At 48.5% G+C, this 16093-nt stretch overlaps 1 protein-coding gene across 2 annotated transcripts in view; it reads right to left on the reverse strand.

Annotated features, from left to right (window-relative positions):
- DOCK8 (dedicator of cytokinesis 8) overlaps nt 1–16093 on the reverse strand; it is a 151456-nt gene that overhangs the window by 123585 nt on the left and 11778 nt on the right. For both annotated transcript variants that reach the window (XM_006881327.1, XM_006881326.1), the window contains one exon: nt 13165–13236. In XM_006881327.1, the coding sequence (XP_006881389.1) occupies nt 13165–13236 (72 nt within the window). The remainder of the gene's footprint in view (nt 1–13164; nt 13237–16093) is intronic.

Genomic DNA, 16093 nt, shown 5'->3' on the forward strand with positions numbered 1-16093 from the left:
TGCGGGCTGAGGTGCACCCACGGGCTCAGGTGTGCGGGCTGAGGTGAACCCACGGGCTCAGGTGTGCGGGCTGAGGTGCACCCACGGGCTCAGGTACGTGGGCTGCAGGGTGCACCCGTGGGCTCAGGTGTACAGGCTGAGGTGCACCCACGGGCTCAGGTACGTGGGCTGCAGGGTGCACCCGCGGGCTCAGGTGTGCGGGCTGCAGGGTGCACCCACGGGCTCAGGTACGTGGGCTGCGGGGTGCACCCACTGGCTCAGGTGTGTGGGCTGCGGGGTGCACCCACGGGCTCAGGTGTACAGGCTGAGGTGCACCCACGGGCTCAGGTGTGTGGGCTGAGGTGCATCCACGGGCTCAGGTGTGTGGGCTGCGGGGTGCACCCACGGGCTCAGGTGTACAGGCTGAGGTGCATCCACGGGCTCAGGTGTGTGGGCTGAGGTGCATCCACGGGCTCAGGTGTGCAGGTTATGAGGATGGGCAGGACCTCATTCCAGAACACACGGAGTCGCAGGGAGATGAGATAAACACATGGCACAAAGACATGGTGAGAGCATTAGGAGCCCTGGTGGCACAGTGGAGTAAGTGCTGGGCTGCCAACTGAAAAGATAGAGATTCAAACCTAGCAGTCGCTCCATGGGAGAAAGCTGTGTGCCACTATGCTTTCAGAGAGACTCCGACCCTTAAAAACGCTATGGGGCCCTTGTACCTGTAGGGTGGTTATCAGGGAGCCCTGGTGGCCTAGTGGATAAAGAATTGCACTGTCAACTCAAAGGTAAGTGGTTTGAACCTGCCACCAATGCAGGGGAGAGAGATGGGCAATCTCCTCCCATATGATTTACAGCCTCTGAAAACATGCTGGAGGGTCAGCTATGAGTCGGTTCTGACTTGATGACAAGGAGTTGAGAGTGGTTCAAGACAGCAGTAAGAGAAATGACACCAACCTGTCTTGAAAATCCAGAGAAGAGAGCCATGTGGGGAGGCTCTGTGAGCCGTGGTGAGGTGGGCACTGGTGAAGGCGTTGGAGGGAAGGCTCTGTGAGCTGTGGTGAGGTGGGCACTGGTGAAGGCGTTGGAGGGAAGGCTCTGTGAGCCGTGGTGAGGTGGGCACTGGTGAAGGCGTCGGGGAAGGCTCTGTGAGCTGTGGTGAAGTGGGCCCTGGTGGACGTGTCGGGGGTGGTTCTGTGAGCCGTGGTGAGGTGGGCACTGTTGGAGGCATCGGGGGTGGCTCTGTGAACCGTGGTGAGGTGGGCACTGTTGGAGGCACCGGGGAAGGCTCTGTGAGCCGTGGTGAGGTGGGCACTGGTGAAGGCATTGGGGGTGGCTCTGTGAGCCGTGGTGAGGTGGGCCCTGGTGGACGTGTTGGGGGCGGTTCTGTGAGCCGTGGTGAGGTGGCCTCAGCCAAGGTGGACTGTGGAGACCGTGAGGACACACATGGCCAGTCAAGAGCAGCTCAGCGATGCCCATGGCAGGTCTGCAGCTGCAGAGCTGGGCGAGCCTGGCCGCCTCCGTCCTTCTAGAAAGTAACCCTCTAACCACCTTGACAGCATCCTGCTGTCTGATAAGCAATTATTGATCAGGGAGATGTTTTTATGATGTTTTGGGAGTAACTGAATTATATGCTCTGGTGTGTTTGCATTTTAATTGTTTACCAAATCACTGGGAGGAAAAGACGGGGCCATAAAGCCGCCGGCACCCCTCTCCTTGATGTCCCGACTCTCCTTGAGCGACCTTCGAAGGAGGAGAGACAAGGCGATGGGCCTTTTACGGCGCGGCCCACGGAAAGTTTCATTGTGGTTGCAGAGGCTACTCCAGAATAAACAGCATGTAAACACGTTTAATTACCCGAGAGCTCAGCCCTTCCCCAGACATCACGGCCACTCTGAAGTTAATCACTCTGTGGTTCACTGCAAGAAACAACAGAGGACACAACACCTCAAGTGCACAATGTCACCCAGAGGATGCTGCCAACCCTGGAGCCACGCAGTCGCCACGCTACTTAAGGAGGAAGAGGAACACATGCAATCATGACTCCACCCTGGTCAAGAAAGCAACTGCCACTGCCCCGGTCACAGAGACTATTCCCTTCAGGGCGTAGATGCCAGACTTGGTGTTACAGACACAGGGGCAGAAGGCTATCCATCCCTGGAGACTAAGTCAAAGTAACGTCGACAAGGATTGCCAGAAGGACAAAGCCTTTCCCCTAAAGGGAGACATCGTGTTGTGTTTAAGCTTTGCCTGAAGAGTTAACAGGAGGATCAAAAAAGCGCCTCTCCCCTTTGCGGCACCACTGCTGCTCTGCAGTTCTAAAAGATATGAAACATGAGTGGCAAGTGTCCTGGGGTTGTGAGAGTGGGAGGGGACTTGAGGGGTCATTACACCAGGCACTCCTGGGCCCTGAACGGGGGCGATCCCAGGATGGTATCACACAGGGCAAGGACATAAAGCCAGTCCCTAGCTACTCAGAGAAATGCTCAATCAGCAAAGAAATGATGGGGAATAAAAGTGCTAATGAAATCAATCTCTGGTGAAAATGTTGTGCTTACAGCAGGCCAAGTGGCTTCATTAAACACAGCCCTCAAAGGAAAAAAACCAAAACCCCACAGCTCTCCAAAGTTCACTGGTGTCCAAACCATCAAGGGTAGTTTTCCAGGGCATTAACATACATGGGGTGGTCTGAGGGTGATTTCCTGGACATGCTAACATAAAGCCTTTCTCCAAAGTTTGCAGATCTTATTTTTTTGAGGGTGAGGTAAGGATACAGGTTGGGTCAACTGAATGGCAACTCGCTAAGAATTAAGGAGCAAGACTTCGGATTTTCCACATCCTACTTTTCTCCAAGAGTTAAAACACATCTATCGCACTCTTGAACTAGAGTCAACCTTGACTCTTTAAATGAAAAGAAATGCTCAGCTACGCAGCTTTTTCTTTTTTCTTTTCCTTTGCACAGAATGTCTTACTAATTGACCCAAGTAATTACTGGCCAACCGAGCCACAGTCTTTAACACTATTTCCTAAATGGCACAGACAGTAGCTGGTACTTACTGAGCTATTATTATACCATATGACAGGAAGTGTCCGAGACACTTTGCAACTGTCCACTCATTTTTTTGTCCACAACAGATCTCATGATGTGGGGATTATTCTAATTCCTAATCTGCTGATGAGAAACTCAGGCATGAAGAGAAAACACAACTTTCCTCAGGTCACACAGATAATAATCAGGGAGTCGTGATCTGAATCCATTCACTCCTGCTCCCTGAGGAGAGCAAGCCAGCAATCACTGGACTACTAATCGAAAGGCTGGGGGTTCAAATGCACTCACAGGTGTCTTGAGAGACAGAAGGGTCACACCCCTGGAAAGTCTGTGGAAAAGGTTCTATTCTGCACACCTGGGGTCTCCCTGAGCCTGAGACCCCAACAACAAGTCCTACTCCAGAGAAACCAACATGTGGTTAAATAGAATAATTAACCACAGTAAAGTCACAGCATTACACCCACTAAGTCATTGTTCATGCCAGGCACAGTCATTACACATTTCTTTCCCTCGTGGCCTAGTGGTAAGAAGCTACACTGCAATCCCAAAGGCACATGGTTCAAATCCACCAGTGCTCTGTAGGAGAAAGATGGGTAATCTCCTCCAGTATGAGTTACTGCTTTTTAAAACCCACTTGGAGGGTCAGTTATGGGTTGGTTGCAACGTAACAACACACAACAACAATAATAATAATGCCATTGTTTTCCAGATAGATTTACAATTCACCCATTTTGACAAATGTATATAGTCATATAACAACCACTCCAATAAAGATAGACACCCATTCCTCATGTACCAGGTCATTAGGCAAAAATCAGCATTATGCAAAAATGAGAATGATGACATCAGATTATAAAACGAAGAATGGCTTCAGTATGACACTACTGCCAGATGACATCATCATACCGATGTCAAAGTGCATCATCACATCACTGCCAGATGACATCACACCACTTCCAGATGACATCATCACACCACTGCCAGATGACGATGACATCATCACATCACGGCCAGATGACATCATCACACCACTGCCAGATGACATCATCACGTCACTGCCAGGTGACATCATCACGTCGCTGCCAGATGACATAATCACATCACTGCCAGATGACATCACACCACTTCCAGATGACATCACACCACTTCCAGATGACATCATCACACCACTTCCAGATGGCATTATCACACCACTTCTAGATGACATCATCACATCACGGCCAGATGACATCATCACGTCACTGCCAGATGACAGCATCACACCGCTGCCAGATGACAGCATCACACCGCTGCCAGATGACATCATCACACCGCTGCCAGATGACAGCATCACACCACTGCCAGATGACATCATCATGTCACTGCCAGATGACATCATCACGTCACTGCCAGATGACAGCATCACACCGCTGCCAGATGACATCATCACACCACTTCTAGATGACATCACACCGCTGCCAGATGACATCATCACATACCTGCCAAACTGTTAGGATGCACCAGCCAACGTCACACAGCCACAGCTGTCACAGCCAGTGTTACTCTCTGCCTCTCATGTCAGGGCCCGTCACTGCCTGACATGTTCTCATTAAAGCACAAGATGATGGAATGCGGTTGTGAGTGTGAAATGCTGGGCAATGAGGCAGTCTGGGAGGAGGAAGTGCAGTACAGCTCCAGCGCTCCCCCACGGTCCCCCAGACCCCTTAGCGGCCCTCTGCACCTTGGCCCTGTCTCTACATCTTTGCATCCTCCAGGATGCGGTACCTGGGAATCACGCACTGACCTCTGTGCCTGACTTTTCCCTTCACTCAGCACAGTGCCCTGAGGTTCATGTCAGTATGTGTGTCTGTAACTGGTTACATCTCATTGTTGGGGAGTGTTTCAGCCACAGGGTGTGTACCCACTACCAACTTGAGTGTCTCGGGCTATTTCTGGCTTACATTTGCACACAGGTTGTGATGTGAACACAGAGTCACCTTTTGTCATTATTCATGCAGGTAAATACCCGGGTGAGGGACTCTGCGTGGCAGGGTCAAGGTGCCCTGGTGGCATAGCAGTGAAACGCTAATGACTCTAAAAGGCTGGGAGAGCAGAGACAGAACTCACAGGCACTGAACTCTGTAAACACTCAGGAAAAGGCGGGTTCAACATGGAAAGAGCCAGTGAAAGAGCAATATGGCTGTTGCAATCAGCAAGTAGGAACAAGAGCCGCAGAACTGTTAGAAGGGGCAGGGGAGCAGGGATTAAAGGGAAAGGGACAGGGTTGGTGGTTCAAACCCATCCAGCAACTCCACAGGAGAGAGGCTTGGTACTGGTCCTGTGAAGGCCACAGTCTAGGAAGGTCTATGGGGCAGTCCTGTCTGGTCACACGGGTCACCATGCGTCACAACTGACTCGCAGATGCCCCACAACACAGAGCTGTCGGTGCTATTTGACTCTGTAGAAAATGACCAGTTTTCTTTCTTTTATTTTTTTATGGAATTACTTTTTTTTATTAATTGATATTTTAATGTTAGTTTATAGAGACTTTGGATTTCCATTCATTCATTGTTGCACATTTCCCTCCCTGCTCCCCCCTTCCCCTAGTTGGTTTTTCTCTTTGAAAAGTAAAAAAAATAAAAAACCCAAACTTTCATATTACACTTCCCACCCCCTAGTTCACTCCCCATGAAGCTGTCATTCTGGACTCCTGTTATGAAAACAATCTCTAATCCTCTGTTCCTAAAGCAGGTTTCTAGGTCTGCATCGGCATAACGCACAATAGCTCCAGCGTCTTCACTACCTGACGGGCACTTAGCAGTTAGGCTGCTGTCTGGTTTTTTCCTTCCTGTTTGTTGGCTTTGTTTTAAACGCCATTGTGGTAAAATATATGTGCTGACTGTGGTTGTGTAGGCAGAATTGGAACCAACCCACAGCTGACCCTCCGTAATGTCTGCAGAGGCAGTTAATCCCATGGGAAGAGACGGCCCATCCATCTCCAGTGGAAGCAGTTGGTGGCCTCGAACTACATGCCTTTAGGACTGCAGCGCAGCTTCTTGCCACTAGGCCACCAGAGCTCCCTAAAAATGCATGTAACATAAAATTTACCATTTGAAGCATTTGGAAGTGTGCAATTCAGTGACACTAATTACATTTAGAACGTTGTGCAACTTCCCGCCACTATCTGTTTCCAAATCTCCTTCACCACAAACAGAAACTCGCGCCAGTTAAGCAATGACTTCCTATTCCTCTCTCCCTGGCCCTTGGGTAACCTCTCATCTATTTCTGTCTATGAATTTGCCTGTCAGAGATATTTCACATGGATAGGATCATACTCTCCTTGTCATTTTGTGTCTGACTTTTTTCACTTAGTATAATGTCCAAGTCACAATAACCATTAGAAATTCGTTCCTTCTTATGAACGAACGAAATTCCATTTTCACGTGTACCATACTCTCTTTATCCACTTGTCTGGTCACAGACACCTAATTTGTTTGCACTTTTGGGCGAGCGTAAGGCGGCCGTGTGAGTTTCTGATTTCAGACCTTCTGAGTCTCTATCTTTTGAGAGAATCGAGGTTCCAGATGATCATTTCGTGTTTGAGAAGCCCCGGAACTCTTTTCCACCATAGTTCTGCCATTCTGCATTCCCTCCAGTGGTGCACAGGTTCTAATTTCTCTACAGCCTCGTCAACATTTGTAATCTGCCCTTAGTTAATTGATTAATTATAGGCGTCCTAACAGACTTTGGTTACGTTCCTTGGAAAGGGACATCAGTTTAGAAGACCGGAGGGTCAGCGAAGGAGAGGAAGACCCCCAAGGAGATGGACTGACGCTGTGACTGCAGCAGTGGGTCCAAGTGTGTCAGAGATGATGAGGACGGCACAAGACAGGACAGGGGTCAGATCTGTTGGTCACGGGGTCACTGAGTCATACCCGACTCAACAGCACCTAACAACGACAACAATGGCGTGACAGTCAGAGTGGGCCCAGGCAGAGGTTGTGAGCGTGATGGAAGGTGTGTTACTGTGTCTCATCAAGTCAGACCCGACCCACTGCTGACCCTCCAGCAGGTTTTCAGGTGAGGCAGTCACAGGGGCGGAGGCTGCCCCGAGCAGCAGGGGGGTTCCCAGCGCCTGCCTTTGGGTGGTAAGGCAGCTCCTTCCACCAGGCCACCAGAGCTCCCGACGATGGCGGGTGGGGCTTGGTTGGGATTGTTGTTCACAGGGCACTATGGCTGTAGTTGACTTAGTGGAACCTAATAACTGGTCTGAAAAGTTATTAAATATAGTTTTGACTGATGCTTTTCTAGTTACCGGAGATAGTAAGCATCTTTTCCTGTGATTAACTGTCAAAAGTATATGTGGATTTTTAAAATGTTACTTGTTTTGTAATTCTTGAGCATTTGCGCATCTTTTTAGAGAAATATTCATATTTGTCCTTTTTTTCTGTTAAGAATATTTCCATGGTTGTATAATGAGGCACTGAAACATCACTGAGTAAATCAGTGTCTGGGCCCCCATAAGGCAGCTGATTTTCTCTTCACGTCCTTGGGGACTTGAGCACCCGAGAGGCTGACCTGATGGCAGCAGTGGTGGCGGTCTCTCTCATCCATTTTTAAATCCTCTGGTTTGTCCTTTCACTGTTGAGTTCTTGCTGCTGTTAGGTGCGCCGGGCTGGCTCTGACTCATACTGACCCTTTCTATGAATCAGCAGAAAGACCCCTGGCTGGGCCTGCAGCAGCCTCTCGGCCTCTGCTGTGCGTCAGCCCAGTCAGCCCACTGTCTCAGGCCATCGGCGCAACCCCTCCAGGTGAGGTTCTTCCTCTTTTTAAAGGACCTGCTTTACCCAGCATGGTGCCTTCTTCCAAGGACTCCTGACGATATGTCCTCAGAGCGAGATAAAGCCTCACGGCCCTTGCTTCTGAAGAGCACTCCAGCTGTACTTCTTTCAGGATCAATTTGTTTATTCCTTTGGATGCCTGTGGTCTGTACAATATCCTTCCCCCACACAGGTCTAAGGTCTCAGTTCTTCCATAGTCCTTAGTTGTCATCCAGTCTTCATATGCATAGGAGACAATTAAAACCACCATGACTTGGTCAGGCACATTTAGACCTCAGTGGTATCCTTGTTATCTGGCATTTTGAAGAGGTCCTTTACAGCAGACGTCCCCGAGGCAGTAAGTCATTGGATTTCTGGACTGCAGCTTCCAGGTGCTAAAACTGAGGAGGACCTGAAGCGCTTGCTGCAGAGGGTCAAGGACTGCAGCCTTCAATATGGATTGAGGCTCAATGTCAAGAAGACAAAGATTCTCACCACTGGACCAATTGGCAGCATCAGGATGGATGGTGAAGAGACTGAGATTGTTCACAGCTTCAGTTTGCTCGGCTCCACAATCAACACTCTTGGCACCAGCAGCCAGGAAATTAAAAGATGTATTGCGATGGGAAAGTCTACTGTTAGGGACCTCTCTAAAGTACTCAAGAGCAACGGTGTGACTCTGGAGACTAAGGTGCGCTGGTACAGGCTACGGTCTTTGCAATCACTTGTTATGCGTCAGAGAGCTGGACAATGACCAGGGAGGACAGAAGGAGAATTGATGCTTTTGAGCTTTGGTGCTGGAGAAGAGTGCTGAGGGTGCCATGGACTGCTAAGAAAACAAACAGATTCATCCTGGAGAGGGTTAAACCGGGCTGCTCCTTGGAGGCAAGGATTCTGAGGCTTCATCTGACATACTTTGGTCATGTTGTGAGGAGAGACCGGTCCTTGGAGAGAGACATCATGCTTGGGAGGGTGGAGGGACAGCGCAGGAGGGGAAGGCCCTCTGGGAGATGGATTGATTTGGTGACTGGGGCAGTCAGGATGAGTGTGTCGGAGACCGTGAGATTGGCACAGGACAGAGCAGAGTTTAGGACTGTTGTACACAGGGTCACTATGAATTGCAAGTGACTCGACGGCACATAACAACAATAACAAGCTTCCAGGGGTCTTGATTATGGGCCCAAGTAAAATATAGTATCCAACCATTCAAAATTATGCTTTTAAAAACATGTGTAATTGTTGTTGTTGTTAAGTGCTTCTGAGTTGACTATGACACACAGCGATCCTATGAAGAGCTGACCTGAACCCTGTCCGGTCCTGTGCCACCCTCACCGTCATCCCTGAAGACAGAAATGGCAGGTTGCATGGTGTTAGAACCAGCTTTACTTGCCATACAGATTCCTATCAATGAAGAACTATGTTCAGACAACACAGCAAATGTTCACAGTGGCCAGGGATTGGAGGGAACTGAGGGAATCTGGTTTCTGTGTTTGTTTCCTATCCTCTCTAAAATAGCTACAATTAATATTCAAAGAAACAATGCTTATACAATATTTATTCTTGTGGGACTGAGTTAGTTCACTCAGCATAATGCTCTCCAGTTCTTCCCAAGTTGGGTAATAATTTACAAAGTTATTGCTCTTGCGTGCTGCATAGTATTCCTTTGTGTGAATGTACCATAATTTCTCATTCCATTCGTTTGTGGTTGGACATTTGGGCTGTTTTCATGTTCTTGCGATGGTGAATAATGCTGCTATGAACATTGGTGTACAAGTCTCAGTCTGTGCCTCAGTTCTCATATTCTTAGGGTATTTTCCAAGTAGTGGAATAGCTGGGTCATTTGGAATTTCTGTGTTCAGCGTTTTGAGGAAACTCCAAACTGTCTTCCAGAATGGTTGCACCATTTTACAATCCCACCAACAATGTACAAGAGTTCCTTTCTCGTCACATCCTCTCCAGCATCTGTTCCTTGCTGCCCTGTTAAACTTTGCCATTGTTACTGGAGTGAGATGGTATCTCATTGTCATTGGGTTGTACAATTTGATGGGTGGTGAGGTGAGGGAAATTGAAAGAATTTGTATTAGAGTTTTGTAAATAAACTAATGAAAAGGAAAAATGTCAACTTGGGGAGGGGGAAGGAAGGGAAAAGGGGTAAAATGTGCAACAATGAATGAATGAAAATCTAACTTCTGTAAACTTTTGTTAAAATGACAATTAAAATAAAACCATTTTATTTAAAAAAAAAGAAAGAATGCTCTCCCTCTTTCCTTCCCTCTCAACCTTCCTTCTGTGAAAGAGAAAAAAGGATTTTCCAGTGAGCTTGCATTACCAGGGTGGATGGGAAATTACAGTGCCCCAAATAGAAAATAAATCTAAAAACCAAACATTGCCAAATAAATCTTCCCATTTATCATTCCTGTTCAGACGTTTTTAGGACTGTGGTATCCAGAAGGCCACCCTAATGACACCAATGGAAAGCTTGAGAACGGTGTGTTCCGGAATCTTTGGTTACCAGCGAGCGGGATCTGAAGGAAAGCCTGGTAAACTGTCCTCTGTTGAGTTAGCAGCACACCCTGTCGCTGAGCCAGAGCTCCAGCCTGGCTCTGTGGAGGCTCCTTCCTCCTGGTGGGAAGCTGTGCTGCGATTCCAAAAGCAGGAGATTGGAATCCGCAGGCTGCGCTGTGGGAGAAGGATGGGTAATCGCCCCCGGCGTGACCTAGTGTCTCTGAAAACCCACTGGATGGAGGGTTTCCGCTGTGAGCTGGTTCTGACTTGATGGCACACAACAACAAGAGTAAATTTGGTGTCCACTCTCTTTCAAGAGACTTAATAAAATCTTCAATTTCTCTCTCCCGATTTTTTTAAAAATATATTTTGCAGCATATTCTTCCCATTTAATTTACCCCCCCTTCATTCATTGTTGCACATTTTCCTCCCTGCCCCCGCAGTTTGCTTTTCTCTTTGAAAAGAAAAAAAAATCTTTCATTATTAAACAACCCCGCCATGCAGTTCTTTTTCTGGACTCCCGTCATGACAATAATACCTAATGACATATCCATTTTAAACAGTTCTCTCCCTCATCTGTTTCAATACAGTATACATACATTGTTTATCCCCTCTTTTCGTTGGTCCCATTCTACAACAGTGGCACTATGCAGTATCCTTTTGTGACTGAGATATTTCACTCAGCATAATGTCCTCCAGAATCACTCATTTTGTATAATATTTCACGAGTTCCTTGTTTTTCAATCCAGCACAGTATTCCATTGTGTGAATATACCACAGCTTCTTTATCCATTTGTTTGTTGATGGGCACTTGGGTTGTTTCCAACTCTTTGCTATTGTGAACAAAGCTGTGATAAACGTGGGTGTGCATATATTTGTTTGGGTGGTAGTTATGGTCTCTTTAGCGTATATTCCCAGTAGTGGAATTGCTGGGTCAAATAGTATTTCTATTTGCAACTTTGAGAAAGTGCCATACCACCTTCCACAGTGGTTGCACCACATTTTACACTCCCACCAACAGTGAATAAAGGTTCCAGTTTCTCCACAACCTCGCCATCATTTGTTGCTTGCTGCTCTGTTGAATTTTGCTATTCTGACTGGGGTGAGAATATATCTCATAGTTGTTGTGGAATTACTTTTTACAAGCTGTATTTTCCTGCTCTTGGCTATTAAAAACAGCATAGATGCACATTATTTAGGGAAAAAAACCAAGTTGGCAAAAACTCAGTGGCATTTTCCCCAGGCTGGATAAAACCCAACCGTCAAAGTCTTTCATCTTAACATCATTCACCCCAGGTGGCTGTTAGGTACTATGAGAACACTCCAGCTGACCGCCACCCCACACACAGCAGATGTGCACTTCTTCCTGTCCTTCAGTGCCCCACACCCTCTCCCATGCACAAGCCCACTCAAGGAGGCAGTCACCGTGTCAGCCCATCACAGTGAGGGTCTGCGTCTCCTTTGCTGATGCCCTACTTTTCCAAACACTTGGAAAAAGTAATTCAGGGAAGAGGAAGTGAGCGGCTCGCCCATGATCTGCTGGAGAGTGGACGCCACGTTCACTAGGCATGCCTTAAGATTCTGCTCTCTGGTAATCAAAGATTCTAGAAGGAGCTGCTCTCAAACTTTCAACAGTCTTTTACCAAAGACTGACCCCTCCTGATAACCAGCTTATGGTGTGTGACTCTCACCACCTTCTCCTCCAAAGACCACCATGGCCGCACTTATACCAAGACCAGTAAGTATGAATCAAATGAAAACAGCCTGGCTTGGGGCAAATGTACCTTAGTCTTTAAACTGGCATCCTTGCTCTTTACCATTTTAAAAAGGTCATTGACAACAAATTTGTAAAAAAAAAAAAAGAAAAAAAGAAAGAAATCTTCTGATTTCCTGGCCTCTGCTTATTTACCGCCCACCACACCAGACCCCCACTCTTGTCCAATCTATCCTGACTCGTGGTGGCCCTCAGGGCGAGGACAGCAGCTCCATCCTCACACCCAGTGGCCCTGCAGAATGAGGACAGTGGTTCTGTTGGTTCCAAAGCTGTAACCTTACAGAAGCAAATGTTCCTGCACTGAGTTCACACTTCCCGGCCTCTGCTTTAGTGGTGGAGCACTAACAACTGTGTGTCCACGACACCTTCAATTTCACGCACGGCACTAATTCTCACTACCGTGTACGTGGGACACAGCCATCCCAGTCTCAAAGGCTTCTTCAGAAAACACATGGCTGTCAAAGGCTCTGACTTCTCCAGAGGGCATGCCCGCCACTCTCTGAGCACTCTCCACCCAGCCAGAGTGTTCCGATGTTTCTCCTGAAAGGGCTGTGCTGTCCAGGCCACAGTACGGAGCCAGAAAACAGTGAATAGGATGCTTATCTAGGAGAAACCCCCTTCTGACAGAAAAGATCAGATACTTTACTTCTTGGTCACAGATGTAAATGTCACTTTTGAATCTAATTTCAAGATTCAGTTCCCATTTTCTCCCCTAGGTATTCAGAGAGCTCTGGGGGCCTAATGGAATGAACAACAAATAAGATTTTACAACAGCTATTTCTCTTGTCCTTCTGGACCAATGATGGAGACCAGGTGGCCTAGTGGGTAGGGAGTTGCAGTGCCAACCTAAAGGTGTGAAGTTCAAAACCACCAAAAGCTCTGCAGGACAAAGATGACCAATCTCCTCCATGTGGTTTACAGCCTCTGAAAACGCGCTGGAGGGTCAGCTCTGAGTTGGCCTGACTCCACGGCCAGGAGAGAGAATGAGAAAGAGGGACTCAGGAGAAATAAAAGAAAAAGGCCCGACGTGGTTACGTCAGCACGGGACTTACTTCCTGTTCACGATGAGCCATTCCCGAACATAGGTCTGGACACAGTCTCTGACATGAGGTTCCAGCTCAACCCTGGTGAGAAGCAGCAGAAGGACACTGTTACTGTGCAATTCAAAACAGACAGACCAACAAGTCGTTTCCCCAAGGGCTTCCGAGCAGAGCTGTGCTCCACGTGCTGATCCACGGGGGATTTCTTCTAAAGTAGGTTGCCAGGCCTTTCTTCCGATGCACTGCTGGGTGAATTCCAACCTGCAACATTTGTTTAGCAGCTGAAGGTATGAACCCTGTGCAAGCCCTCCCCCACTCCACGGCCATAGAGTTGCTTTCCACCTTCCACTGCTTCGTATGCATCTGAAAGCTGGACAATAAACAAAGACCAAAGAAGACTTGATGTCCTTAAATTATGGTGCTGGAGGAGAGTAATGCATATCCCGTGGGCGGTCAGAAGAACAAATGCATCTGTCTTTGAAGGATATGCAACCAGGCTGTTCCTTCAAGGAAAGGATTAGGAGACCGTCTCACATGCTTTGTTCATGTTATCAGGAGGAGCCAGTCATTGGGGAAGGACAGAGGGATCAACAAAAGAGAGACAGACCCTCCCGGAGACGGGAGGACCCAGGGACTGGAGACAGGCCCTCCCGGAGACGGGCGGACTCAGGGACAGGAGAAAGGTAGACCCAGGGACCAGAGACAGGCAGACTCAGGGACCACAGCGAGGGGCTCAGCCTGGTGGAAACCGTGAGGATGGTATGGGATAGGGCAGGGTTCAGATCTGTGGTTCAGAGGGTCGTCCGTCACAAGTTGTAGTTGACTTAATGGCACGTAACAACAATAAAAATGCTTTCTGAGGTTGTAAATCTTAGGAACAGACGGCTCCATCTATTTCTCTCAGAGTTGATGGTGGACTTGAAGCATCAACCTTTTGGTCAGCAGCCCAACACATAACCCACTGCGTCAGATCCTCATGACTCTACCAGCAGAACCCACAGCCATGGAGGCAGGCAGGTTTCTGAGGCTGCAAATCTTCACGGGAGGACGCTGCCCGTTTTTCTGCTCAGAGGCAGTGGGTGGAGTCACACTGCTGGCTTTCACTTAGCAGCTTGATGTGTTACAGGCTACAGTGGTTCAAAATGCAAAACAATTCCCCTCGTGCCCAGGACAGCAAGGTGGCTTGTAACGTGTACGCAGGAGAAAGGGAATGTGTTCCCATTCACTCAAGTGTCTGAAAATGCCTGAGGGGACAAGAAATGCACTCAGGAGACACACTGGCTGGCAGTTCACGTTCTGTGGGCTCGCTTGATTATAGGGAACTGAGTTAAACCATGCCTGTCCCTGAAGGCATCTGACACAAGACAGGTAAAACACGTTGTCAACAAGTACAGAGACAGAGTCGGCAGGAGGGCGTGTTTCTCACGGGGAATGGAGAAATAGTTGAGCTCCTGGGAAGGGGCCTTGTTAGGACACGCACTCCCTGCCGTGTGGAAGTCTGGCCGTCTGGGGCCCTCCGGAGGTGGGGGCCCGGGCATTGATTGCTTGTCAGATCAGGTGGCCCAGATCACAGCTGCCCAGGCGCAGGCTTGAGCGACCTACAGGGCTTCTGAGTCTGAAAATCACAAGCCATTAATCTCCCCATGAAGCAAGCTCTCTGCAAGAGTCTGTAGGCACTAACCAAGTGGTCAGCAGTTCTAGCCCACCTGCGGCAGTGGCTCTGAGGGGGAGAGACCTGGCCATACGCTCACCTAAAGGGTTTATTGTTGCCAGGTGCTGTCAATCAGCACGGAAACATAGTGACCCCCGTGCACAAGTGAAGGGAACCCTCCCTGCCTGATCCTCAGTCTCCTCTGTGCTCAGTGAGGGTAACGGCCACCATGCCATCTCATTGAGGGTCTGTCAGTCCATCTCACTGGCCAGCACTCACACGTCAGTCCATCACACTGGCCAGCACTGACCCGTCAGTCCATCTCACTGGCCAGCACTCACACGTCAGTCCATCTCACTGGCCAGCACTGACCCGTCAGTCCATCTCACTGGCCAGCACTCATCCATCTCACTGGCCAGCACTCACCCTCAGTCCGTCTCACTAGTGGCCTGCATGCTGCTGTGATGATGGAAGCTGTGTCAGCAGTATTTTTAATCCCAGGAGGGTCACCTGCGGTGGACAGGTTTCCACCACGGTGGACAGGATTTTGTTTATACCTGTATGCCATTTACTATGCATGAAGCATTGAGCTAATCACTTTATATGCATGAATTAAAATAATCCTCAATCAGCCCTCTAACGTAGGTATTAATATTAATAATATTCACATTCTGCAGCAACACAAGAGGCCTAGGGTCACATGGCTGGTAAGTGGTAGAGCAGGGATTCGAACCCAAGCAGTGGGGCTCTGAGGTCCATGCTTTTAAGCACTGCCCTCTGGCAGCTCTGTGTGAAGTTCTGCCCCGGGCACGGGCCCCCAGCAGAGCCAGTCCTGTTTACTCAGCTAACAAATGATGCCTTTCTACGCCTTAATTACACAGCCGACTTCTGGTCATGATGAAAGTGGCCAAGGTTGCTTTTCAGCCACCAAAAGGATAATGTCTGAGCTGTAAAGTCAGAAGCAGGTGCTTACTCTGCTCCAAAAACCGAAGCCATGGCCTCTTCTCTCACACTTCAAAAGTATCCTCCGGTGCCTAAATTTATTGTTAAAATTTTTCAAAGGGCTTTTCCCCCCAAGATTCAGCTATCTTTTGAAGTCAATTAGCCATAAATTTTTACAGTAAGATAAATATTCTGTGGTTCCCCACCAAAGGTGAAAATAATACAGGAGGCTGTTTCCCCTGTGAAGAAAGTGAGGGTGGAACGGCTTTGTCTCCTGAACTTTGTTAGCATGAGACCTGGTCCCTAGAGAAAGACGTCGGCAACAGAGGGTCAGTGAAAGAGAGGAAG

Source organism: Elephantulus edwardii, unplaced genomic scaffold (assembly GCF_000299155.1).
Source record: "Elephantulus edwardii isolate Elephantulus edwardi_28Jun2011 unplaced genomic scaffold, EleEdw1.0 scaffold00014, whole genome shotgun sequence".
NCBI lineage: Eukaryota > Metazoa > Chordata > Mammalia > Macroscelidea > Macroscelididae > Elephantulus > Elephantulus edwardii.